Source organism: Mesoplodon mirus, assembly GCF_964341445.2.
Source record: "Mesoplodon mirus genome assembly, chromosome: 2".
Lineage (NCBI taxonomy): Eukaryota > Metazoa > Chordata > Mammalia > Artiodactyla > Ziphiidae > Mesoplodon > Mesoplodon mirus.
Window position 1 is genome coordinate 160,139,362 of NC_138977.1, and position 20,013 is coordinate 160,159,374.

The 20,013-nt window shown below is 47.3% G+C and overlaps 1 protein-coding gene across 3 annotated transcripts in view; it reads left to right on the forward strand.

Moving 5' to 3' along the window:
- Nucleotides 1–20,013, forward strand: part of EVC2 (EvC ciliary complex subunit 2) — a 144,264-nt gene that overhangs the window by 78,636 nt on the left and 45,615 nt on the right. For all 3 annotated transcript variants that reach the window (XM_082629743.1, XM_082629741.1, XM_082629742.1), the window contains 5 exons: nucleotides 2,052–2,291; nucleotides 4,528–4,703; nucleotides 7,198–7,357; nucleotides 11,969–12,423; nucleotides 16,315–16,519. In XM_082629743.1, the coding sequence (XP_082485869.1) occupies nucleotides 2,052–2,291; nucleotides 4,528–4,703; nucleotides 7,198–7,357; nucleotides 11,969–12,423; nucleotides 16,315–16,519 (1,236 nt within the window). The remainder of the gene's footprint in view (nucleotides 1–2,051; nucleotides 2,292–4,527; nucleotides 4,704–7,197; nucleotides 7,358–11,968; nucleotides 12,424–16,314; nucleotides 16,520–20,013) is intronic.

Sequence of the window (20,013 nt, forward strand, 5' to 3'; positions counted from 1 at the left end):
CCATGGCAGCTGAGCCTGCGCGTCCGGAGCCTGTGCTCCGCAACGGGAGAGGCCACAACAGTGAGAGGCCCGCGTACCGCAAAAAAAAAAAAAAAAAAAAGGGAAGATACGGCCACACCAGATGCATAGTCCTACAGAGCCCCCTTTGGTGGGCTGAGCAGTGGCTGACCCCGTAAGCAGGGCTTGCTCTCTCTACTTTACCCCAGTCCCCAATGCCCCCTAGTACAGTACTTACCAGGCTACCTCACATGACCTCCCCTGCTTGGCAGGCCTCGGTGGTGTCCCCTGCTTTAGGGTTTAGTCTTCTCATCTGTGCCACAGAAGGATTGAACTAGAGCAGGGGATGAACACATTTCTGTGGGTCTCTGGACCCCCTTAGGAGGGCAGTATACATGGAAATGGGGGGAACTCCCATCAAAAGTTATTTTAAGGAGCATTTCACTATGACACAAACACGTAATTTCCTCATGCCTTATTCTTCAGCAGAAATACTATTCTAAGCAAGGACAGATAATTACGTTTTAGGATTTGCATGTGCGCACTCAAGCATGTGTGTATGCGTGTGTGTGCGCACATGTGTGCCGTGTGCTTGCTTTTTGTCCTGGCTGTGAGTAGTTAAATGGATCTCACCCCTGTTTCATTCCTATTAATTAAAATAAATTGAGGTTTGGAGCTTGTCCCATTCCATACTGTCAAAATAGAAGGTCACTTGGATGGATGAATGGACCTACCTGGGCACCAGCTACTCCCCTGGTAGCAGAGCATCCCTGTGATGCCCAGAGCCAGGGACCCAACACCCTCATTGTGGGTGACTTGCATTCTGTAATTCAGATCAAGTCAGCTGTGAATAACTACTTCTCTCCAGAAGAGAAGACCCCTTCAGCTTTGCCACATAATAGTCTGACCACTGGAGTAACAGTCCCATCCTATTCAAAGTTTATGTCCACACGCAGAGGGAGGGGATTTCTGTGACGTCTTACACCGGGGGCCAGGAATCTTGGGGCTTTCTTAGAATTCTGCCTCTGCACGTGGAATGACTAACACACCCTCCTGCGGCATGAGTCTTTTGAGGTAATGGGAGTGCAGATGCATCAGGAACTTAGTGAAGGCGTGTCTCCCCCCTGCTGCCCTCCCTCTGGACCACATAAAGTGCAGGCATCCCAGGAGCCACTTCCTACCTCCTCTTTGCCTCCCTTTTAACACAAATGTTATCAGCTTGGGCCTGATTGCTGGTATTTTTCTCTTCATCTAAGTTAAGGATGAAAGATGATGGAAATAAGCTTGAGAGCCTAACAGCACAGTCTATTGATGTTTCCATTTTGCGGGCTATTTTCAGGCAGTTTGATTTGAAAATTTCCACCCTTATGAATTTTTTCTTTGAGATGGTTCTGGAATAAGTTAAGATAACAGGGAGGACAGGTTACAACAGCATTTCCCAGAGTTTAGCAGCTTCCTCAAGGCAAATTTGGGATTCAGTGTGTGTGTGTGCCTGTGTGTATACACGTGTGTGTTCCATGTGGGTGTGCACAAACACGCTTGTGTGTGCATGGGCACATGTGTGCACTGTATTTGTATTGCTGTGTGTGCCTGTATCTTTGTGCCTGTGTGTGCATTGTTTGTTGCTGTGCGCATTGATATGCATGCACTGTGCATGTGTATGTGTGCACATGTGTGTTGGTGGTGCATGTCTGTGTGCTGAGTGTATGTGTATGTGCCTGTGCACGTGGTGCACCTGAGTGTGTGTGCATGTATGTGCATTACTGCTGTGTGCATTGATATGCACTGTGCACGTGTGTATGTTGATGGTGCATGTATGTGTCCTCTGTACATGTGTGTGCATGTGCACATGCATGCACGTGTGCCTGTATGTGCATTATTGCTGGATGCATTTATATGCACTGTTCACATGTGTGTTGGTGCATGCATGTGTGCTGTGTATGTATGTATGTACATGTGCACATGCCTGCACGTGTGTGCTCATATGTTGCACACATGTGCCTGTGCATGCCTGACCAGTGTGCCACCTCCCACATGCCCCCTCTTCTCCACAGTCTGCTATCGAATGCAGCAGCCTCCTGCGAACCCTCCATGGCCTGGAACAGGAGCACCTGAGGAGGTCCCTTGCTCTGCAGCAGGAGGAAGACTTTGCCAAGGCCCACAGGCAGCTGGCCATTTTCCAAAGGAATGAACTGCACAATATCTTTTTTACCCAGATAAAAAGTGCTATTTTCAAAGGGGAACTGAAGCCAGAGGCAGCGAAAATGCTGCTGCAAGATTACTCTAAAATACAGGTAATGCCTCAAATGAGGCTCTCTCTGAGGGAGGAGTCATTTTCCTGAACTGTTTCAGTAAATTTCTCCTCTTTCTGAGCTAAGTCCTGTCTCTTCCTTTGTGCTGGGTTCCAGTGAACTATCGCTGTCTTCCTTCGACCTCTTGATGTGGCGGCTGAGTTTCCAGTAAGCAGGGCAAATGGGAGCTTGAAGCACAGGCCTTAGACTCAGGCTCACCTGGACTTTCATTCCAGTTCCACTACCCATCAGCTCTGTGAATTTAAGCAAATTGCCTAACTTCTCTGAGACTCAGTTGCCTCACCTGTAAAATGGGGGTAATAGAGTCCCCACACTAAAAGGGGCATGATGGAGATTTAATGATCTAATTCATGGAAGGCCAGTGCTTGGCACAGTATATGTTTAATATATATAGTGGTTAAGAATATAAATATATATGTGCATATATGTACGTGTGTGCACATGTGTGTGGTGATGTATGCCTAGGGTTTATCATCTTTGTCTCGATATTCTTGGGTGAATTTGTGGGTGTTTTTGCATGTAAGCTTGAGTGTGAGTGTCATTAACCCAGACAATAAATTCCTAGATGACTGTGAAAATAGTTTATGAGACTGTCACTATTTTTATGAGGCCTGCCTGAGGCATTTTACCTGTGCCTGTACACACAGTGCATCACTGGTGTGCAGTTATGCACCAGATTTCTGGTCGTGGCACAGGCCTCGTGAGTGAGAGCTGCAACAGATCAGAGCTGTCCCAGGAGGAGACCAGGCAGCCCTCGTGAGCCTTTTGGAAAGAGAGGACCACTGTCAGAAGGCACTGGGCATCTTGGCATGAAGAGAGCTAGCCAGCCTCTCCGTCTTGCTCTTGGTTTTTCCCAGTAAAACTTTAGGAGAGTAAATAAAGTCCTAGGTAGGTATTCAGACCCCATAGCATCACTTAGGGATTAACAGATTTTGCTGTCGTTTTGCCCGCTCCTCATGATAAGCTGTGGCTGACTCCCCATGTTGGAAAGAACACGTGTTATTGTTAATAATACTGGGGACAAAAAAGTAACAGCCCTGGTGACAGTCCCAAGGCACAGACAGGTTAGTATTTGAGGATCCCGCCTCTGAGCTTCCCGATGTCAAGGGCTCAGGTCAGCTGACTCACGTGAACCAGCTCCGTAGAGGATAGAAATGTCACCACAGTGTTCCTGCTGTATTGATTCTGCTGCCAGGAGCTCTCAGAGAGAAGCTGGCATTTGGCCACATCCCATCGACCATTCTGCTTTTCACTGTCAGGAGAGTGCAAATCCTCAGGTGTTGGACCTGGAGAGATTATAGCTTTTGTGTGGAAAGGAAAACATTTTACGTTTCTTATTGAACAAAATGTTGAACTTCCGGGTAACCCACTGCATGGACAGTATTTCCCCAGATGGAAAAAAGACAGCAGAGCCAGTCAGTGGAATAGTACACTGAGGCTGATGTTTTAATTACCGTGGGTTTAATTACTGCTGGTCTAATTATTATGCTACTGGTTGAAGCTGGATTTGGGAGACAGCCTATTATGAAGTTAAAACACAGGCCCTGGAATTAGATGGCTGAGTTCAAATCCCTGCTCAGTCATTTACTAGCTGTGTGATATGGACTCTCTTTCCTCATCTGTGAAATGGGAATAATAGTATCCTCTCCCTAAATTAAGTTACAAAAGGCAAGAAATGCTCTGGGTCCAATGCCAGGCCCAGCCAGGCCCAGTATATGCAAGGCTATTATTACTCTCTTGTGCTTGCTTGGGTTCTTATGCATTTTTTACATTATAAGAACTTCTTGCTACTCTGTGACCAGGCTCATCTCGTGTCCTCCATGAGTGTGGGAGTTCTGGGGTCAGAGCTGGTGGCTAATTTATCCCAGAACTTCAGCACCTGTCCTGGTGCTGTGTTTGGGGAGTGCCACAGGTATGACTGTGTGCATGGGTGAAGGATGCCTGAGTGAAATTTATATTCCATTTCTAGGGAAGCAAAGTTGTTTTGATAACTCTTTACCATCTGGGTCTCAAATGCACTTTTCAAAGCCCTCATTTCTTATTAGTATGTAATTTTCTTCTGAGCTTTTGTTTGGGGCAGGGACATTTAAGGTGTTAATCACAGGGCTTCTATGCCCGTGTATTTTCTTCAGAAAGGAAATGTAATATTTTAACTGACTAGAAATAATTTTCTTTAAATTTTATTTAAGCATACTTTCTTGATTTTTTTTTTTAACAGGAGAATGTAGAAGAGTTAATGGACTTTTTCCAGGCTAGTAAGAGATACCATCTCAGTAAAAGATTTGGCCACAGGGAGTATCTGGTCCAGAACATACAGTCATCAGAGACCCGTGTGCAGGGCCTGCTTAGCACTGCTTCTGCTCAGCTGACCCTCCTTATCCAGAAACACGAGAGGTAAAACCCCCAAACCACCCAAAATGATGCAAACAAACAGCCTTGCCCCAACATTCCTCATCAAAGACCATCTACTTCTGTTCATTCAACGAATGCACTGGCTGCTCCTGACTTATTTCTTAAGAATTCTCTAGTTGGAAGAATCCTTTGCATTACAGAATTTTAAAAACCTACCCAATAGTCGAGACAACCATACAGTGAGCCGACATGTGCCCATCATCAACTTCAGTAGGTAACAACTTGTGGGCAATCTTGATGTAGCTATACATCCCTGCCCTGAGTTATTTTAAAGCAAATCCCCAACATTTCATAGAGAAATCAATGGTGGAGTCTTTCATGAACTGTGTGATGGGATAGCCCACTTCTCCTTGAGCTCTAGGACACCGCTGGCTCTTTTATTCACCTTTGTTTTTTTGAGAGTGGGGAGGGAGTTTGTTTTTATTTTTGTATTTTTTTTTAATTGAAGTATAGTTGACTTGTTAGTTTCAGGTGTACAGCACAGTGGTTCAGTTATACATACATATATATATATCTATTCTTTTTCAGATTCTTTTCCCTTATAAGTTATTACAAAATATTCAGTATAGTTCCCTGTGCTATACAGTAGGTCCTTGTTGGTTATCTATTTTATACATAGTAGTGTGTATCTGCTAATCCCAAATTCCTAATTTATCCCTCCCCGCCTTTCCCCTTTGGCAACCGTAAGTTTGTTTTCTACGTCTGTGAGTCTGTTTTGTAAATAAGTTCATTTGTATCATATTTTAGCTTCCACATATAAGTGACATCATATGGTATTTGTCTTTCTCTGTCTGACTTACTTCACTTAGTATGATAATCTCTAGGTCCATCCATGTTGCTGCAAATGGCATTATTTCATTCTTTTTTATGGCTGAGTAATGTTCCATTATATATATATATATATATATATATATACCCCACATCTTCTTCATTCATTCATCTGTCAATGGACATTTAGGTTGCCTCCATGTCTTGGCCTTTGGAATTAAGTATAAATACACAGATGCTTATCTTGGATTCTGAGTATTTTTTCTCAGCAACACTTGGGTACCATGAAGCCAGGTAAATGGTGCTGCTCACTGCAGCCTCTAGCGCTTCGACAGTGTTCCTTCTCAGCTAGTCTTTGAGACGCATAATTGTCAACAATGAAATTTATTCTTTGTAGGTTACAAGCTTTAAAATGAGTAGGGCCATGATGATAAGGTTGGCTTTCTTAGGACAAGCCATGCTTTTATGAATTGGTTCTACTACCTGGGTAATTGTACTAGGACTTGGCAGCTCTCTTGCCCTCTTTAATGAGGATTTGGTAAGGTGCAAATTATGTGAACATTTCCCACCCAAAGATGCTAATGAATTTGTCACTGCAGTTAACTTGACATTCCTGATTCATTTTCACTCGAGTGAAAGAAACAGCTCCTTGCCTGGAACAGAAGCACCCAACAGCTGGTTATACCATTGGGAGCAGTTACCAGGGAAGTGTTCTGTACCTCTGATTTTTAAATCCTATTTTAATAGGTTGGCACAGACATATTTCTGAAATGCATATCTACCATTTGCTCAGTCACCTATTCATTCCTTCAGGAAGCTTCCATGGTGAATCTACTGTATGCCAAGCAGGGGGCCTAGCCCAAGGATGCAGACAGACTGGGAATGGTAGTGGTGATAGTGGCAGCAACAGAAAAACAGAACCAGTAAGATATGTATGAGGAATTGTGTAGTGTGACTATGGAGGCTGAGAAGACCCAAAATCTGCCATCTGCAAGCTGGAGGCCCAGGAAAGCCAGTGGTGTAATTCAGTCCAGAGGCCTGAGAACCAGGGGAATCCCAGCCCTAGAGCAGGAGAAGATGAGATGAAATGTCCCAGCTCAACAGTGAGGCAGGAAAAAAAAGTGAATTCCTTACTCCTCCACCTTTTATTCTGTTCAGGCCCTCAGTGGACTGGGTGCCCACCCACACTGGGGAGGGTCATCTGCTTTACTGAGCCCACCCATTCAAATTAGTCTCACCTGGAAACACCTGCACAAACACACTCAGAAGTGATCTTTAATCTGGGCACCCTGGCCAGTCAAGTTGATAAACAGAATTAACCCTCACACCAAGTTTTCCCTACATTTTACCTCTTGGACTTTACTTGTGCCATTCCTGTCCCTAGGGCTTCCTAATCTACCATCTCCTCTTGGAAGATTCTATCTGTCCCACAGTGGTCCCCTTGAATGTTGCTGTCTCCAAGAACTCTTGCCCAGTTGTAATTTCTCTCAGGATGCTGAGCTTTCTCTGCACATCTCTGAAAAAGCTGACCTTACCCTTCCTGCATTTTAGTAACGTCTTAGCTCCCTGTTCTCCTGCTCGTTCTGATGGTAGAGATTTCTCTGATTCAAACCAAACTGATATGGAGATAAACATTCACCCACAGCACAGTCAAGCTGCAGGTGAGTTTGGATAGTGTGTTAACTAACTCTGCATCTTTTTCATCTAGAGCAGGCTACTTGGATGAAGATCAGATGCGGGTGCTCTTGGAGCGGGCTCAGACAGAAGTCTTTTCTATAAAACAGAAGTTGGACAATGACTTAAAGCAGGAAAAGAAAAAACTCCACCAAAAATTAATAATTAAGAGAAGACGAGAGATGCTACAAAAGGTATATAAGGAATTATGCTCTTGATTCTTTACATAATCATTGTGAACACCCACCAAGTGCCAGGTTCCATGCCAGGCACTGCCATCAGAGGGCTAGGATCCAAAGGGCAACTGGGCAGGCATCCTGATGTGCCATCTACAGTTGATTAGTAGTGGCTTTTTGGAATGCTGTGTCAAGATTTCTACAGGTCCTAGCAAAGCTGAGGGTTGCAGTAGGTTAGTAATGTCTGCCAGGGCAAAGGAATAGGAGTGCTGGTTCCAGTGAATAATGACTGATGGGTGCTACATTTATGGAGTGTTTAATTGGCACTGTGCTAAGTGTATTATGTATTTTATTTAATCCTTACATTAACCCTATGAGGTAGATGCTACTGTTTTCTCTTTTTTTAATGAAGACTTTGGGGCTGAGAGGGCTTAAGTGTTGTGGCCTATTTGGGCTACTATAACAAAGTACCCGACTGGGTGGCTTATAAAGAACCAAAATTTAGGGCCTCCCTGGTGGCGCAGTGGTTGAGAGTCCGCCTGCCGATGCAGGGGATACGGGTTCGTGCCCCGGTCTGGGAGGATCCCATATGCCGCAGAGCGGCTGGGCCCGTGAGCCACGGCCGCTGGGCCTGCGCATCCGGAGCCTGTGCTCCGCAACGGGAGAGGCCACAACAGTGAGAGGCCCGCATACCGCAAAAAGAAAAAAAAAAAAAAAAAAAAAGAACCAAAATTTATATCTCACAGTTCTGGAGGCTGGAAGTCCAAGATCAGGGTGCCAGCAAGGTCGGGTTCTGGTGAAGGCCCTCTTCTGGTTGCAGACAGCTGACTTCTTGCTGGCAGAAGAAGTCAGAAGGGTGGAAAGGGGGAGGGAGCTTTGTGGGTGGGTGTGGGGTCTCTTTTATAAGGGCACTAATCCCATTCAGGGGGTTCCACCCTCATGACCTAAGCACCTCCCCGAGGCCCCCTCTCCTAACACCACCATGTCCCATGTTAGGTTTCAACATATGGATGTTGGGGGAACACAAGCATTCAGATCACAGTATTAAGTAATTAGGTCAAGGTCACATGTTTAGTGAGTGGCAGATGTAGAATTGAGCCCAGGCCTCTCTGACTTAGAGCCTCAGCCTTGTCCTTGACACTGACCTGCTCAGCTGTTTGTGAACTTCGAGGGGGAGAGACCAACCAGCAACCGCAGAAATGCATCATGTGCTCCCTACATGCTCTGGTAGCACAGAGAGGAAGTCACTGTCTCCTGGGGAACCCGAGTTCTGGGGGACAAATGAGCATCTGGTGCGAGCAAGGCAGGAAGGACACTGCAGGGGATGGGGAGGCATCTTGTTCAAAGGTGAAGCACTCAGGCAAGGGTGCTCTGCTGTGCTTGGAGCTCCGAGAACATGAGCTGGGAGGGCAGAGGGTGGGGGCTGGAGGAGGCCGCCCGGGAAGCAGCACCGTCAATGAAGGCAGTGTGCCAGGCTGTCAGCTGACCTTCATTTGAGGACAGTGGGGAACACTGAAGGGTTTTCAGGAGGAGAAATGATGCCAAAAACTCGGCCTCTGTGCACCAGTGCTGAATCAAATCTTGGAGACAGAGTTTTGGGTGAAGTAGAAAAGAATAGCTTTATTGCTTTGTCAGGCAAAGAAGGACGTAGTGGGCTCGTGCCCTGAAAAACTGTGTCCCAACCCGGGATGATTTGGTGATGAGTTTTGTAGGAGTGGTTCAAGGGCAGAGATGCTGCTAAGGATCAGGGTGTGTGCAGTCCCCGCAGTTTCTTAATCTGGCCTCAGGTGGTCTCCTGATGAGCAGGTCATTACCTTCTCTGGAATGAAGAATGCTAACATCTTCCATTTGTTGGGGGTTTTAGTTCTGTAAAAGAGCTCAAAGATACTGTTATGTGTATCCCTTGAGGAACCCGGGACCCTGCCCCAAGGCTGCACTATTGTTTCTTGGCTGCTCCTCCCTTATCTCTGCATCCCCTCCCTTCCCTGATTAGCAGCTGTTCAAAAGGCTCCCATGCCCAGGAGCCCCACAGGTCCTGCTCAGTTGCAGAAGGAAGATCAGATTTGGGATTTAGGAAGCTCATGTGAGCAGCCTGCGGATAGAGTTGGAGGAGCCCCAGGCTGTAGACCTTGCAAGTCTACAATGGGACCAATGGGAGGCTGTAGACCTTGACCAGGTCAAAACTGATGAGAGCATGTCCTGAGCATGGGAACAAGGACAGATTCAGAGGAGATACTAGATACGTGGGATAACACAGGTTGTTGTCTGGTGCCATTCGGGAGGGAAAGGGAAACAGAATAACTTAATTTGATTGATTAAAAACTCTGCTTTTATTATCAAGTGTTGGACCCAGCATTCTCACTTGGACCATTGAGCTCCACCCCATCTTTAGCATCACCTCATCCATCTCCACTGGCTCAAGGATCAAAGTAATGAGGCCCAAGAACACACTTCTCTGATGGTCTGGCCTGATTCAAGGCTAGGATCTGGAAGGATGGAAGAACTGCAGATATTTCAGCAGTTTTCCATGAGTACTGTTTCTTACAGCTGCTTTTGATCAATCTTACGAGTGGTACAGAGTTAGAACATAGCTCCACAAAGGCAAAGGTTTGTGTCATATCCTCAGCTCTGAGGACACATTGTAGGTGCTCAACTAATATTGTAGAAGGAAGGAATTGACACTCTCTGGTCACCCGGACCCATGAACAAGACATATTTGCACAAAATAGAACCCAGACTATCCACAGGTGCACTATTGTTAATAACACCGTGATGTACATCTCTATGCATGTCAGCTTTTTCCCAGCACAGGGCCTTTATGCCTACTGCTCTTTCTCACAGGAATATCCTTTCCCACATCTTAACCCAACTGAGATATGACCTCATCCCTCAGGTCTCCCTTGGGTCTCCTTTTTTTTTTTTTTTTTTAAAGAAGAAGATGTTAGGGGTAGGAGTTTATTAATTAATTTATTTATTTTTTCTGTGTTGGGTCTTCATTTCTGTGTGAGGGCTTTCTCTCATTGTGGCAAACAGGGGCCACTCCTCATCGTGGTGCACGGACCTCTCTTGTTGCGGAGCACAGGCTCCAGATGCGCAGGCTCAGTAGTTGTGGCCCATGGGCCCAGTCGCTCCACGGCATGTGGGATCCTCCCAGACCAGGGCTCGAACCTGTGTCCCCTGCATTAGCAGGCAGACTCCCAACCACTGCGCCACCAGGGAAGCCCGGGTCTCCTTCTTTATTTTTTTTTTAAACTTTTTAAAATTAGTAGTAGCATATTATTACTATAATTACTCTTGGTGGTGATTAGCCTTTGTTTTTTTTTTTTTTCCATTATGTCTTACTACAGGATATTGAATATAGTTCCCCGTGCTATACAATAGGACCTTGTTGTTTTTCCGTTTGGGTCTCCTTCTTTAAAAGGCCTCTGTGACCTCCTCATTTAAATTGTCTCTCATGGATCTCAGGGGGGTTTTCTCTTAGGATATCTCAGTTTTCAGTTCCTATGTGCCTGGGGCTTGGTAATAATAATAGCAGACATTCATTGATGCCAATTCTGCACCAGGCCCTCCTCTAAGAGTTACACATGTCTTTAGCAACTCATTGCATCCTCACAACTACTCTGTGAAGTAGATCCTATTATTATCCCCATTTTACAGATTAGGCAGTAGAGGCCCAGACAGGGCCAGACACTCGTTTTGGGTGGCTCAGTGTGTAAGTGGAGAAGCCAGGATAGGAGCCCAGGTGGTCTGCTTCTTGGGTTTTACCTACTCAATAGATACGTGTTCAATAAATGTTGAACAAATGAAGTTTTCATACATTTGGGGTTATTTTCTAAAGAATAATTTTGTTTTCTGGGGAGGGGGGAACAATGATCAACTTTATTGATTCATTTAAAAACGATGCAACCTCAGACAAAGGAGGTACTGCTAAAAGCTCAGTTGGGTGAAGCAGATTAAGCCTTTTGCTTAAATCCTCACCATACATCTTTGAATTATGAAATTTGCCACCCCTTACCTCTGGAATACTGTGATTAACGTAGACAGAGGCAGATTTTGTCTAGTCCAGAAGAAGAGAGCAAGATAGAGAGAATAGAGAGAATATTATATCTGAGTGAAGGAAGAGAAAAAAAGATGTTCTGGATCCTTCTTTGAAACAAATGAGTAAAAGGTGGTCACATTTTACTAAAGATCAACCAGGTTACACACTCTTCTCCTTTGGGGAGGATGTGTTAAGAAGATAAAAACCTTAATAGAAATTTCCTCCCTTGTTGTCTAAGGCTTGACTATGGGGAGAAATCAAGAGTCTTTCCAGTTCTGAACACGCTCTTGCAGTATTTCTGTCCTATTAGCCTATTTGTATAAAAATCTTAGTTGGTTTTAGAAGAGCAAAGCATTTATTCAAAGTTTCCATTTCGTGGCTCAATTCTCCTCTGCTGCTACTTTGGCCATCTCCATTGGTCTTTAAATTATGTTACTTTTTTTGTTTTCAAGAATAATTTGCTAAATGGGAGGTGATTGGGGAAAGGACTGTTGACGTTCTGTGCTTCCTGCAACCAGAGTTGTTTTCCCCAAGGGCTGTACAACCGAGTCCCGGCCCCTGTTAATTGTCTGTTCTGGAACTCCTGCCAGCACAAGGAGCAGCGGAGAGAACGGCTGTCCATCACTGAAGCCTTCGGGGTGGCTGAGGATGCTCGCCAGTACATGGGCCAGTGGCGGAGCCTGGTGGCTGAGCACAGCGCCACCCTGGAGGAGCTGCAGGAGCGCCTGGACCAGGCTGCCCTGGACGAGCTCAGGGCCCTGACCCTCTCACTGTCCGAGAAAGCCACAGAGCAGCTGCGGCGGCTGCAGAACTCTGTGATGACCCAGGAGCTGCTCAAGCGCGGAGTCCCCTGGCTCTTCCTGCAGCAGATCCTGGAGGAGCACAGCAGGGACCTGGCCGCCCGGGCCGAGCGGCTCGAGGGCGAGGAGAGGGACAGGGGCCAGGAGGGCATCCAGAGCGTGAGGCAGAGACTGAAGGACGATGCTCTGGAGGCCTCCACGGAGGAGCAGGCGGAGCTGAGACACTGGGAGCACTTGATCTTCACGTGAGTTTTAATCCCTGTGTGTTTTCATCGCCTCCTCTCCTCCCACTGGTGGGGGAGGGGTTCCACCGCCTGGTTATGGGGATGGCCAGACACGTGCCATCTGACTCTGGACAGCAGTGTATTAGTCACTTACACCCACAGCCCAGGGAAGACGGGCAATGCATGTCCCCCCAGGGCCACTCAGGGGTTGCAGAGCAAACAACCAGGGCTCGTGGGAGGCAGGCTTTGAATCTGGGTTGGCCAAAAAGTTCGGATTTTTCACGTGAGGGGGGAAACGAACAAACGTTTTGGCCAATGCAAGAGCAACAAGAGGGTGAGGTGCCCCCAGATTCTCATGAGAGGATGTGATGGGCTTGTTTGGACAATTACAGGCTGGCAGGGAAATGAAACCCACTGCTCATGAGTAAGCAGGAATTGTGCCTGGTCCCCTTGATGAGAAGTGTTGTGTGAAGAGGGGAGCTTGTCCACAGGAGCAGGGTGGGGAGGGGAACTTAGAGTTAAGCCACATGAGGCCCTCCCTCTGTCAGCAGATGTCGGGGAGCACATGGTAGTGGGCCTTCATTCCAGGCCTTACGGCCCGCTGCACCATCTCTTTACGGGGCCCCTTCATTCATTGAATTCAAGAACCATGGAATGACATCCACTTCTGACTAGGATGCTGTAAGCCATGGCCCGCCAGCAATCCTGGTGTAATAATTATAAAATAATGGATAATTTGCACCACTCATGTTTTAAAAGCCATTGAAAAGCTATGGAAGCAACGAGTTGCTGCCCACTGTTGCCTTGCTGAGGCGGGGCAAGACTAGGCGGTGGAACAGCTGGGTGGGTCCTTGTCTGGGTGTGGAGAGGGGAGACCAGTCTCACCGCATGAAAGACAGAATCAAAACCCCCAGCAACAGCAGCGCAGTGAAGATAAACAGTAACCGCCATCTTCCCAGTCTATTTATTTAGAGTAGTATAGACTGTTTACACATAAGGGCGTAATTGTGCCCACTGGGCTATAACATAGCGCTCTTTTCCTTTTAACCAACGGACCCACCCATCAATATTCCTTAAAGGAACCAACCAACCCAGAAAACACTATTCAAGCGAATAAACAAAACCAAAGCCCTTTGACTCTTCTTTCCTCGGTATGGCCACTCCACAGTTCAGTTTGGATCTTAGCCACAATTTCAATTCTGAATTGAATTGAAGCCCTTTTGATTAGAAAAGGTTGCATCGACATAGGATTGTGGAGGGGGTGTTGGGGGTGGGCGTTGGGGGAGGGTAGGGGAAGGCATCCTTCTCAGTCTATCTGCTCGGTCCACCTGTCCCCCTCCTCTACTGATCCTGCGTGCTGCTCGCTGGACATCAGTGGTCCTCCCCATCTGCACCGAGGCCTGAGCTCTCCTTGAACCCTTTCAGGGATACCAGATAGCAGAGCATCGTTCTGCAGCGCCCATCCTTCCTTGGTGGCAGTTACATCCCATAGAACAAGGTCTTCCTGGCCTCAAGGATGCAGTGCCTCCTCCTTAAGTGCTCATTCCCAGGGACTGATCTTGCTGCCAGGGAGGAGAAGTCCCAGGTGTTCGCAGAGGGTGAGATTGTCTTGGTTTAGATGAAGTGACCTCTCCCCTCCTTCTCATCTCTCTTTCTTTATGGTTCTGTCCTTGTTTAGTTCACAATCTTTGTTAGCTTTTGTTTTCTTGAACAAACAAGATGCTGTCTTCTCCAAGCCCATACAAATCAGATCCTTAAATGCCACTTCTTATTCCCATGAATTGTTCTCAGCAGTAATTATTCAGCTCAATCTACGTTCGACCAAAGTCTCTTTGCTCGATCTAGCCTGCTTTGGGCTCTTCAAAGTGTATGGATCGGACTTGACATTCCCATCATTGGATGGTCATCTTCTTTGACTTCATGTGGTTCCATTTTGCAGGGAGTATTATTAAAGCAGCCGCTGATTGAGTCCTTCAACAGGAAAAGAGAGATCTCACTTTGGTATCAGAAAACTCTTTATGATTTTCCTAAGGGTCAAAGGGGGTCAACTAACAATACACACAATCTGAGTCTGCTTATATACTTTGCTTATTTAAGACCCTAAAAGGTTGTAGCCTTTATTTCTGAGGCATTAAGTAGAAATGGCTTTGCACAATAGTTTTGAAACATATTTTTATAAGCTTCTCAATTTCAAGCAAGAGAGAGTTGCTGTAAACCTGGTCCTATAAAATAAAAATCAATAAAGATGCATATTTTGCCAGGGAAAGTGTCTTTGAGACCTTTTTGCTAAACTCCTGCCTGGGTTTTAAAATCCTTCAGGGCAAAGACCCTATCTCCTATATTTCTGTATTATCTTGGTGCCTACCTAGTGGAGGATTAAAGCCAGACCACCCTGGGCCAATCTGGTTTGAAGATGGGCAAGAATAAAGACTCAGATTCATTTCAGAGTTGCTTTCACCTTGGAGTCCACGTAAGCAGCAAACACGTAGGGCGAAGATTCTTCACGAGGGAAGGTACAAAGGAACAGCTGCAGTTTCCTAAAGTGCTTCAGAAAAATTGGTGAGTCCCAGGGAACCCAATACATGGGCTTGGGGCCTTCAGACCGCTTCTGTCTGGGGGCCCAAGTCAGCCCTTTCGGTCTTATTCTGTTTCCACGAGAGAACTTTCTAGGTGAGCTAAAGTCCCACAGGCCCACATGAAGATTTTTTGAGTGATCAGTGAACAAACACACGTTGCCCAAAACAGGACAGAAGAGATGGCCTCCCCCCAGATGCTGTCTCCTGGGTCAGGGAGGACGTTCTGTTCAGAAGTCCCAGCAGACCTCCTCTTCCACCTCATTGGCCAGACTGGATCCCCAGAGGTGGGAAAGAGAGCTTGTGGCCGTTGTCCCCTGTAGAGTGGCTGCAGTCCTTGCCTGGGAGGAAGAGGGGGACATTCCTTAATTTCCTCATTTGTAAATTGAGGACTGAGTCGCCAAAGGACTAGTGAGGATGCCAGTAAATGTTTCCTGGGGCTGGCATAATAAAGCACCACAGACCAGGGGCTTTAAAACAACAAAAACGTATTGTCTCCCAGTTCTGGAGGCCAGAAGTCCAAATCAAAGTGTTGGCAGGGTCATGCTCTGTCTGAAGGTTCCAGGAGAGAATCTGATCCCCGCCTTTCTCTTAGCTTCTGCTGTTGCTACAATCCTCAGCACTTGTTGGCTTGTAGACCCATCATCACATGGCCTTCTTGTGTGTGTGTCTTCTCTTCTTTGAAGGACACCAGTCATATTGGATTAAGGGTCCACCCTATTGCAATATGACCCCATCTTAACTTACTTCTAAACTGCCTCTGCAAAGACCCTATTTCCAAATATGGTCACATTCAGAGGTACCAGGGGTTAGGACTTGAACATATCTTTTGGGAGGACACAGTCAGCCCCTAACGGTTTCCAGCATGGAATAGGTTTTCCCTAAATGAGAGCTGTCACTCGTCATCCTATAAAGACCCAGCACAAGGCCCCCCTTCCCCATGACCTGCCGAGTTGGGCATCTCTCCTCTGGGCTGCTGGTCCCTACTTACAATCTGCTGCTGGCCAGGCTTGGTGGACAGTTCTTTGTCTTCATGTCTGTTCTAAACGGAGACAGGTTCTCTTCAAGGTCATGAGCGCTGGGACGCCTGTTGCCTGCTCACAGGCTTGTCTCATTCAACTGTGAATTCTTAGCCATGATATGATGTTGTGTCCATCATGACACACATTAGGTGCTCAAGAAATCCTTGTGGAATGAATGCCCGATTAAGGAGATGGTGGTTTTTTTCCAGACGTGGATTTGACTAGTGGAGTTGGAGCTTTGAATTTACACTTTCCCCCGAGCACACCCTGCACTGTCTTCTCTCCACTAAAACTTATCACTGTTCTTGCTTTTCCAGGAAGCTCTGGTCCTCTGCCTTCTCCTTGTCCGAAGAGGAGCTGCTCGGGATGAGGCAGGAAGTTCACGGCTGCTTCGCTCAGATGGACAGGAGCTTGGCCCTTCCCAAAATCCGGGCCCGAGTCCTGCTGCAGCAATTTCAAACCGCATGGCGAGAAGCAGAGTTCCTGAAATTGGACCAGGCACTGGCCGCCCCTGAACTGCAGGTAGGATGGGCATCTCGGGGCCTCGTGGGTGCAGAAGCAGGGCCTCCTCTGGCGGTTGATACTGTAGGATCTGGCTCCGCCACCCACCCTCAGCTCATCTCCCACCCTCTCCTCTCTGGCCCTGTTGGCATCAGCTGTTCCTGGAAGCACCTTAAGTTCTGCAGTGGACACACTGGTACCTGGACTTTGCACTGTCCACCAATGGCCCTGAGTCTCTGCCACTCACGGCTCACAGCTGTGCCCCTCTCCTGAGCATTCCCCTCAGCGATGGGAGCCACCTGCCCTGAAAGGTGACTCTTCCTCCTGCCCCCGCCTTGGCCACAGCCAGTGACCCACTCAGAGTACTTCTGTAAGTGACACAAAGAAGATGCTCAGCTCAGGTGGCAAAGGGCATCTCTCACCCTGGGCCTCGTAGGGTGATGATTGACAGATGCCTGTGGTGGGCACGTGTTATGTGCCACAGACGAGGCAACTCTTGGGTGCAGGGTTTACTCTGGAGCCCCTTATGGACCAGTCAAGGCCAGACCCTACCTGAGACCTCCACCATGCGTGGCCCTTTCCCCCTCCTGTCCTGGTTCCCTCACCCCCTATGTCTTGCACAGAGGTCCTCTCTCAGGAAACTGCGTGCACCCCAGTCCGTGTCTCTGGCTCTACCCCTGGGGAATCCCACCTGAGACAAGGCCTCTGAACTTGCTGTTTTCTTTGCCAAGAACCTCACAGGGCCAGCTCTTTATGGTCTCTTCACATCTCAATTCAAATGTCACCTGCACAGAGGTCTTCCCTGAGCACTATCCAAGATCACCACTTTCCCAGGCATCCTTTATCACATGCTGCGTTCCCGCTTCTTCAGAGAATTGATTGCTGTCTGCAATGTCCTGGTTTCTTGACTTACTCACGGTCTGTGCTCCCACTGCCCACAAGTTCCCTGTTTGTAGTTCCCGTTCACCACTCCATCCCAGCACCTAGAAGGTGCCTGGTGCATAATAGGTGTGCAATAAATTTTATTGACTGAACCAACCAACCACCGGATGTGGGCGGAATGCGGGGACTTCCCTGGAGTTGATGTTATGTTGAGATTGAACACATTTCGAATCACTTACCCTTCCAGTAGTTCAGCTGTGGTTCATAGCGGGGCCAGGAGGTGGACAGTTCGTCCCCGTTCGACAGATGAAAGCACCAGCCAGCAGAGGAAAAGTGGTTGACCGACGTAGGAGGAAGTAGAAGGACTCATCTTGGAGCTGGTGCTTTCTGACTTTAAACCTACTGCTTCTCCTTGAGGAGAAAACAAAATTCAGGCACATCCTTGGTGCTCTCTGCCCAGCTATAAGTTCTACCATGATCTCAAGACTCCCTGTGGTCTGACCCCGATCAGTCATGTGCTGGTAAACTGACTGTCATTGGGGGTGCAGAGTTCCTGATCTGTAGCATTTGCCTATTTCCCTGGTGTAAATACTCCTTCCAAGGCCAATACTGACTTGACATCACTGTGCGTGGGGCTGGGAGGGAGGCACACGATCTGCCCCACCCCCGCCCCACTCTGGCTTCCCCCCCCATTCCAGTGCCAGTCCTTGCTCTGGGCTTCAGGGTCTTACCCATCAGCCTAGCTCTGTTCCTAAGAGGGGTTGACCCCCAATTTCCTCTTTTTCGTATTATCACCATTAGATCAGGAGATTAAAAACTATAGTTCACTCATGGGATAAGCTGAGCCCAGCCCGAGTTTTTAAAGACATTGGGTGCAGGAGTCAGGAAGCTCACCATCTAGTTCTTAGGGCTCCCATGATGCGGCTGAGGTCACTGATTCTGTTCTGGCCTCAGTCTCCTCCTCTGTCAAATGGGGGTCTCTGAACTCAGTGAATTGCTGTGTACGTGCTTGCTTCCTCTAAGTGTGCTGGGGCAGGCCCTGAGGACATGGGGGTCTTCTCTTGCATTATCACCATGGCCATAGGAGCCGGGTCAGAGTCTGGTGGGCAGGCCTGAGTCCAGGTCTAGAGCAGGCTCTGGGAGATCATGACAGTGAAAGAGTGGAGGAAGGGTGGGTGTGTGAGCTGGGAAGGGAGGAGGACTGGCCCTCATGGGGAGTGACCACCAGCCACGTATTGCACCGAGCATCTTACATGTGGTGTGTGTTGTGTTGATCATGCTACATTATGCTGTACTGCATGGTGTTTTGTTTTGCTATGTTATATCATGTCTTATTGTTATATTCTCATTTATGCTACATTCTGTTATAGCATGTTGTTATGTTCTATCATGTTGTGTTACAGTATGCTGTATTGTTATATTTTTCTGTTTATTATGTTAGATTATGTTACATTTATGTTCCATTGTGTTATGTTCTTGCAGTAATCCTATGAGGTAGGTATTATTAGCTCCGTTTTACAGGTCTGGAAACTGAGGCTCAGAGAGTGTAGCATCTGCTACACTCATTCATTCATTCATTCATTTGCTGAATATCAATTTACTGAGCACCCACAACCTCTTCTCTTTTTTAATTATTTATTTTATTTCTTTCCTTTCTTTCTTTTTTTTTTCTCTGGCTGTGTTGGGTCTTCGTTATGGAAGCACAGGCTTCTCTTTGTGGCGTGCGGGCTCCGAGCAGGCTCCAGAGCGCATGCGTGGGCTCTGTAGTTTTTGCAGTACATGGACTCTCTCACTGAGGTGTGCGAGCTCAGTAGTTGTGTTACGCAGGCTTTGTTGCCCCGCCGCATGTGGGATCTTAGTTCCCTGACCAGGGATCGAATCTGGGTCCCCTGCGTTGGAAGGCAGATTCTTTACCATTGGACCACCAGGGAAGTCACACACAACCTCTTCTTCGACCCCTCTCACCCTTGCTCTGGGCTTCAGGTCTTCAGGGTCTGGAACCTTCTATTCCCACATTTTCACACTCCTGACACCTTGTCATGCGGGGCTCAGCTGCAATGTCACTTCTTTACATTTGTGAGAAGCTGGTATGTGTGTGTACATTGTGCAGACTCTTATTCTAGGAGGATGGTATATGTTAAAGGCCACACATAATGCCTCCTTGAATGCATGCATACGGATGTCCTCAGCAGCCGTTCACCTCTGCAAACGTGTTCCCATCCGTCTAATGTAAGATAATATAGCCAGCATGCTCATTCCGTCGTCTCCTTGTCTTCATGGCACTCACCAACCCTCTGAGAGTGTCTTGGTCAGTTATTTGTTTTCATGTTTACTGATTTTTTCCTCCGCTATTTTGTAAGCTTCCCAAGGACAAGGACCTCTTCCATCCTGTGCCTGCTCACAGAGGCTGACGGGTTGAGGTCCCCCACTGGAGAGGAGGTGGACGCAGGTGGGGCTGCTGTCTGTCTGACTGCAAAGCTCCGGCTCTGCCCATGAGCATCCCTCTCCTCCCTTTGATGGGATTAGCTCCCAAAGTATGCCAAGACCGAAGGCCCATGAACGGAGTTCATTCCAGGAGAGTGTTCATCTCTCCTCCCCTCTCTGGCTAAGACAGCTGTGCGATGCCCAGAGCT